This window comes from Rhinichthys klamathensis, unplaced genomic scaffold, assembly GCF_029890125.1.
Source record: "Rhinichthys klamathensis goyatoka isolate OS25496 unplaced genomic scaffold, OSU_Roscu_1.1 h1tg000366l_1, whole genome shotgun sequence".
Taxonomy (NCBI): Eukaryota; Metazoa; Chordata; class Actinopteri; order Cypriniformes; family Leuciscidae; genus Rhinichthys; species Rhinichthys klamathensis.
In genome coordinates this window covers 747,501-755,000 of record NW_026606875.1, presented here as the reverse complement: position 1 = coordinate 755,000, position 7,500 = coordinate 747,501, and the positions used below count along the sequence as shown (strand labels likewise).

The window sequence follows — 7,500 nt, the reverse complement described above, 5'->3', positions numbered from 1 at the left end:
AGAGAGAGAGAGAGAGAGAGTGTGTGTGTGAGTGAGTGAGTGTGTGAGTGTGTGTGCGTGCGTGTGAAAGTGTGTGTGTGCTGACGGAGCTCCACCACTAGAGGGCGATGTTAAACTGAATGTGTGATGAGTGAGGAAAGATCGACACAAGCTGGTTCGACTGTAACTCTAATTCAGAATAACATCCAGTGTTCGTCATCTCTGTCATATAAAGAAAGGAGTGAGAGTAGCATGCTAGTGTGCAATTCAAATTCAGCCTTACACACTATCCATACTAGATTAATCAGTGCCAGATCATTAGCATGCCAGAGGTGTCTGTACCTAGGGTTGCCAACTTTCTGAAATGGAAATAAGGACCGGGGGGGGGGGGGGGGGGGGGTGACGTCATATATAATATGATATAAAATTCATACATTTTATATCATATTATAATGCAACTTATTAGGCCTATATATTTATAGAATAGCAAAGTAGGCTTAATCAATATACAAGACTTATCCACACAGATATATAAAGGCTATCATGATCATTTTGCCAAAAATTAACCATGTATTTGTTTAATTCTAATACGTTTTATTTTTAACTTAAACAAATACAACATATAACATTCGAAACTCATCGGCTTAGACTGCATTTGAAGAAAAATAAACACAACAGTTTTCTGTAGCCTTGTGCGAACTTATTCAATAGAATTAGACTTCTAGAATGTTCTTTCCGGTGCAAAATATTTTTTTAACATTATTTTAGTAGTTTTTCTTATCATAGCCTACAAATGTCTTCGGAAACACATTTTACTCGATTTACTGAAGCCTGTAAAATGCATTTGCAGCTGCACAGCTTGCACATTGAGCGTCTGGCTCGCTCAGGCTGCGCTGCGGCAACTGCACATCCAATGGCGCGGGCGCCTCTGACGTGCGACCAATGAGCCAACTCTACGTCATTACACGTCAGAGCCCGCCAAGGTGGCGCCAAGTCCCCGAATTTGCCATTATAGCAGCGGGTCTTCGTTCATTCATCATAGTCTGTCTGACTTATATATTAGAAGCTATGCGTCTGTCATGGATTTGCACTGAATTGATTCTCAAAAATACGGAACAAAGTGCGTTCCGTATCAGTTCAATACGGAACAAGCCTTTTATGTGTCAAATACGGAACGATTCCGTATTATACGGAACGGTTGGCAACCCTATCTGTACCTGATGTATGAAGTATGCATAATCCCAATATTACATCAATATTTTAGATCCTTGCAACTTTTTAAAATATTAATGTGTGCATTCACATTTTCTACAGCTTTAGTGCACTTCAAATCTTGCATACTTGCTTCCAACACCCTACACACCATTAAAGTACAAACAAGTTATATTCAGAAGTGTGTGAATCAGATGTAGATCAACATGTTCACGATTCAGATACACAATACTAGTATACTAGATGCATTACATCTCTTTCGGTGGCCGAGAGAGCTCAACGCGCTGCAACTGAAGAAAACACATGCAAATAGAAAAAAACGCGTGCAAATAAAAAAACACCCGCAAATTAAGAAAACATCTTCATCAGTTTCACAACACACGTGTGCTCCAAATACTCACAACACCTCCAAATACAGAAACGCGCTGCAAATAACACAGAGCACAACGGAAATGTTTCCAGGGGAACCAAATAAGTGACGGACCCGGCTGGGACGTGCTGGCATAGATATCCATAAATCTATGCGTGCTGGTGCTTACAGCTTAAAATTATACTTTATTTATTTGTTTATTTATTTATTTGTTTGTGCAAAACATACAGAGATTACATTTTTTTATGACATACAACTTGTATACAATGTACAAAATGTATTAACAATATGTTCAATGTCATCAGAATACAAATGAGAAAAGAACAATGAGCTGGAAACTAAAATAAATAAATAAAAAAGATAAAGAAGAAAAACATGAAGGAAAGATATTTATCTATACACCAGTTACACTGTACAAATTGTTTTATGTTATTACATTTTCATAAAGAAAAGTTTCGTAAGAAATGTTAGGTAATGTAGGGTCCACAATTTTAAAGTTGAGACACAGATATATAACGCACATTTTAAAAGCTTTTTTTTGTCAAATAAAAATAAAAATGTGTTTGCATCCGTTGTGTTAACATCATATTTCTGTGGTAAGACCAGCTGATGGACACCGTGCTGCGTTGTCATGGGAACATCCCACGTTGTCTTTAGTTGCTCCTTCATCAAGTGCGCTCCACACGGCTGCCTAACAGCACACTAGAGCCTTGCTCACTCCAAAAGGGCTCTAATATCTGCCCTTCGAAGGGAGTAGGGCATAGGGAAGCTCACGAGCAATAAGCACGTCTCGGCCGGGTTCGTCACTTATTTGGTTCCCCTGGAAACATTTCCGTTGTGGTCTGTGTTATTTGCAGCGTGTTTATGTATTTGGTTGTGTTGTGAACTTTTGCAGCGCGTTTCCTTATTTGGAGCACACGTGTGTTGTGAAACTGATGAAGATGTTTTTTTCTATTTGCACGCGTGTTTTTCTATTTGCATGTGTTTGCTTCAGTTGCAGCGCGTTGAGCTGTCTCGGCCACCGTACTTTCTGGTATATTTCTCAAGTATGCATCTACTTTTTAAAAACAAAATTGCATCATACCTTGCATCTCTTCATTAATCTCCTTAACGTGTGCATTCACATATTCTACAGGTCATTAATGAAGCTTGTTTCCTACACATAGCTGGATATTTAGAGAAACGAATATTCCCCCCTCCATTCCCAATAATAACATCGTTCTCAAAAAAGTTGTCATTTACATCATAACTCTGGCGAACTGGGCGCTCACATCACATGACGTGAAGCATTTTCTGCCGCATAGAGAACCTAAAACCCCATTTCTCCCAGTCGACACCATAGATCTCCATAATAAAGGCTAGATGTCTCACGGCGGAGTCTCTATCGTCATCACCGGCGGCCATCTTGTCACAGGCAAGCTTTCTGGCGGGCTCTGTGGTGCCTGATGTAAGATGAGTGATCAGCACGAACACAAATACTCTTATCTCGGTGAAATCTTGACGGATTTACAAACGGTTTGGTTTCTTACAAACGTGGCTATATAATTCTGGATGATTATTTATTGATACACTTATTATTCATAAGTATGCAGTGTCATAACTACATCTCTGACGTTTATAACAAACCAAACCGTTTGAAAATCGGTAGAAAATTGAGCAAGTTATGGTTATTTAAAAAGTACATGCACCATTAAAACACAATGTTACGAGTGAGCGAGCTGCCTGTGACAAGATGGCCGCCAGTGCGGACGTCCACCTCCATTGGCCAGCAGCGCGGACGAGACATCTAGCCTTTATTATGGATATCTATGGTCGACACGGCGACACATAACCGGCGTTACCAGCGCTATATAAACCTGATGACGTAACGTGTGGCGCATCACAGCTAGTGCAAGACCAGCATTAGTGGATAAAAGTATATAAATGTTTATTTTGTTCTAAAATGGCCGCTGGTTTGTCTAGATCAGACTCTTATTCCTCGGCTGGATCGTGTCGAGACTTTGAAGCTGCACTGAAACTCACATCTGGACCTTCGACCCCATTGAAGTCACTATATGGAGAACCATCCTGGAGTGTGTTCCTCAAAAACCTTCATTTCTTTTTAATGCTTATGAATGTAAAGCTACTCATTGTGTTTCATGACTGAACTACTGAGATGTATTAAAGAAAACAGATACCTTTAATAAGGTTATTGTAAAAATTGTAAAAATGAATGGAAAAGTTAGGGTTGGACATCATTTGAATTTTAACGATCCAATTTCGATTCCAATAAGATAAAAAAAACCTAGATATCATTCACATTTAGTCTTATTGCTAAAGCTGTGACTGTGTCTGAATATCATGAGCAGAAATCATCAGCTGAAGAACACTTACACACAGCGTTTGCCTGAGGTTTAAACACACCAGAGAAGAACAACTAGCCCAACTAATACACACTTCAGCATTATTACACACAATAAACACTCAGTTATTACACAAGAACACATAAAACATTAGCAATCGCCACAAATAGACACAACTGAACACAGATACGATTGAAATAAACAGTGTTTTAATATTTTCAGGTTCAGAAACTAAAATAAGTGCACTTTATAAATAACTATACATTACAAATATAGTTATAAAGTTATTCAGTGTAGAGCGAGTGAGTGTTCTCTGTCTTGTGTTGTGTGATCAGTGTTATTATAGAGACGGCGGGAATATGAGCGCTGTCACTTTAAGAGCTGCACGGGTCCAACACACTGATACACACAGTCTACACTCATGTTGAAAGGAATCGATTTTAGATTCGCAACCCTATTCAATGTTCAGTATGTTGTCAATTATTTAATTCTACTTTTGATAAGTGTGTTTTTAAGTCGAATCGTTTTAATTTAAATGTTTTGACCAAGCGTTTACCGTCATCCTCGCATGAAAAGCTACTGGAGTCCACATCAGCTGCAGACCTGAGATCAGCTGCAGTGTTTCGGACACGTTCAGGTGTGTGTGTGTGTGTGTGTGTGTACCTTCAGGGCTTTCTGAGCGGCTTCGCTGGAGCCGATGGCGATGAGGTCTGGACCGGCCATACTGCAGAAGCTCTTCAGGTGGAGGTAGCCCTGCACTGGGACCATGGACACGGCGTAGTCCTGCAACACGCGTCAGCACAAAAGCATTTCGGCTCTGACTGGAAAAACATTTGCTCATAAAAACAGAATAAACGTACTTTAAATAAATGACATTAGCTCTGTTGGTAAACACAGTGGAAAAAATGGTTTGCTTATTGGACAAAGACACGTAAAGCGCTCCAGACTCTTGGGAGGAGGAGAACATGTGGGATTCAGGGAATGTTTTTGCAGAAAGTATGAATGTATTCATAACGCTGTTGTACTGTGAGCATCTCTGTTTTCACTTTAGCGAGCCGGGTGAGTGTGTAGAGACGGCTGGGTAAGAGTTTCCATAAACCTTCAGCCTGAGCCGCGGGCATCGTCAAGCTCGTTCGCAGAGCGTTACGAAATCGTGACGTTAAAAGCGTCAGCGACATTAGAAGAGAATGTTCTGTTCTTACAACGAGCTTTTGATTTTCATTCAGAAATTAAGAGTTTAACCGTTGACACGGTTCATCGTTTGCAGAAAACAAACATCCTCCACACTAAACACTGAGAGTCTGATTATGTAAGTACAGCGCGAATGGATGGATAGGAAAGACAGAGAAATTAGTTAATAAGAAAGAAAGACAGAAAGAAAGATTAATTAGAAAGAAAGAGAAAGAAAGACAGAAAGAAAGAAAAAATTGTTAGAAAGAAAGAAAAAAGAAAGATTAGTTAGAAAGAAAGATTAATTAGAAAGAAAGTTTAGTTAGAAAGAGATAGAAGATGAGATAGATAGATAGGTAGAGATAGATAGACAGAAAGATAGATAAATAGATAGACAGATAGATAGATAGACAGATGGATAGATAGATAGATAGATAGATAGATAGACAGATATATAGATGGATAGATGGATGGATGGATGGATAGATAGACGGATGGATAGATAGACAGATAGATGGATAGATAGACAGATAGATGGATGGATGGACAGATAGACAGATGGATGGATGGATAGATAGATAGATAGATAGATAGATAGATAGATAGATAGATAGATACATAGACAGATATATAGATGGATAGATAGATAGATAGATGGATGGATAGATAGACGGATGGATAGATGGACGGATGGATAGATAGATGGATGGATAGATAGACAGATAGATAGATGGATAGACGGATGGATGGATGGATAGATAGACAGATGGATGGATAGATAGACAGATAGATAGATGGATAGACGGATGGATGGATGGATAGATAGACGGATGGATAGATAGACAGATAGATGGATGGATGGACAGATAGACAGATGGATGGATGGATAGATAGATAGATAGATAGATAGACGGATGGATGGATGGATAGATAGAAGCATGGATAGATAGACAGATGGATGGATAGATAGACAGATAGATAGATGGATAGACGGATGGATGGATGGATAGATAGACGGATGGATAGATAGACAGATGGATGGATAGATAGACAGATAGATAGATGGATAGACGGATGGATGGATAGATAGACAGATAGATAGATGGATAGACGGATGGATGGATAGATAGACAGATAGATAGATGGATAGACGGATGGATGGATAGATAGACAGATAGATAGATGGATAGACGGATGGATGGATAGATAGACAGATAGATGGATAGATAGACAGATAGATAGATGGATGGATGGATAGATGGATAGATAGACGGATGGATAGATAGACAGACAGATAGATAGATGGATGGATGGATAGATAGACAGATAGATAGATAGATAGATAGATAGATAGATAGATAGATAGATAGATAGACAGATGGATGGATAGATAGACAGATAGATAGATGGATAGACGGATGGATGGATAGATAGACAGATAGATGGATAGATAGACAGATAGATAGATAGATAGACCGATAGATAGATAGACAGACAGATAGATAGACGGATGGATGGATAGACAGATAGATAGATAGATAGATGGATAGACGGATGGATGGATAGATAGACAGATAGATGGATAGATAGACAGATAGATAGATAGATAGACCGATAGATAGATAGACAGACAGATAGATAGACGGATGGATGGATAGACAGATAGATAGATAGATAGATAGACAGATAGATAGATAGATAGATGGATAGACGGATGGATGGATAGACAGATAGATAGATGGATGGATGGATAGATGGATTGATAGACGGATGGATAGATAGACAGACAGATAGATAGATGGATGGATGGATGGATAGATTGACAGATAGATAGATGGATAGACGGATGGATGGATAGATAGACAGATAGATGGATAGATAGACAGATAGATAGATAGATAGACGGATGGATAGATAGACAGACAGATAGATAGACGGATGGATGGATAGACAGATAGATAGATAGACAGATAGATAGATAGATAGATAGATAGATGGATAGACGGATGGATTGATAGATAGACAGATAGATGGATAGATAGACAGATAGATAGATGGATGGATGGATAGATGGATTGATAGACGGATGGATAGATAGACAGACAGATAGATAGATGGATGGATGGATGGATAGATTGACAGATAGATAGACGGATGGATAGATAGACAGACAGATAGATAGATGGATGGATGGATAGATAGACAGATAGATAGATAGATAGATAGACAGATGGATGGATAGATAGACAGATAGATAGATGGATAGACAGATGGATAGATAGATAGACAGATGGATGGATAGACAGATAGATAGATAGATAGATAGACAGATAGATAGATGGATGGATGGATAGATGGATAGATAGACGGATGGATAGATAGACAGACAGATAGATAGATGGATGGATGGATAGATTGACAGATAGA

The 7,500-nt window shown here is 38.9% G+C and overlaps 1 protein-coding gene across 2 annotated transcripts in view; it reads right to left on the bottom strand.

Moving 5' to 3' along the window:
• The window catches only part of ddah1 (dimethylarginine dimethylaminohydrolase 1), a 90,841-nt gene that overhangs the window by 6,771 nt on the left and 76,570 nt on the right, over nt 1–7,500 (bottom strand). For both annotated transcript variants that reach the window (XM_056233275.1, XM_056233274.1), the window contains exon 4: nt 4,567–4,686. In XM_056233275.1, the coding sequence (XP_056089250.1) occupies nt 4,567–4,686 (120 nt within the window). The remainder of the gene's footprint in view (nt 1–4,566; nt 4,687–7,500) is intronic.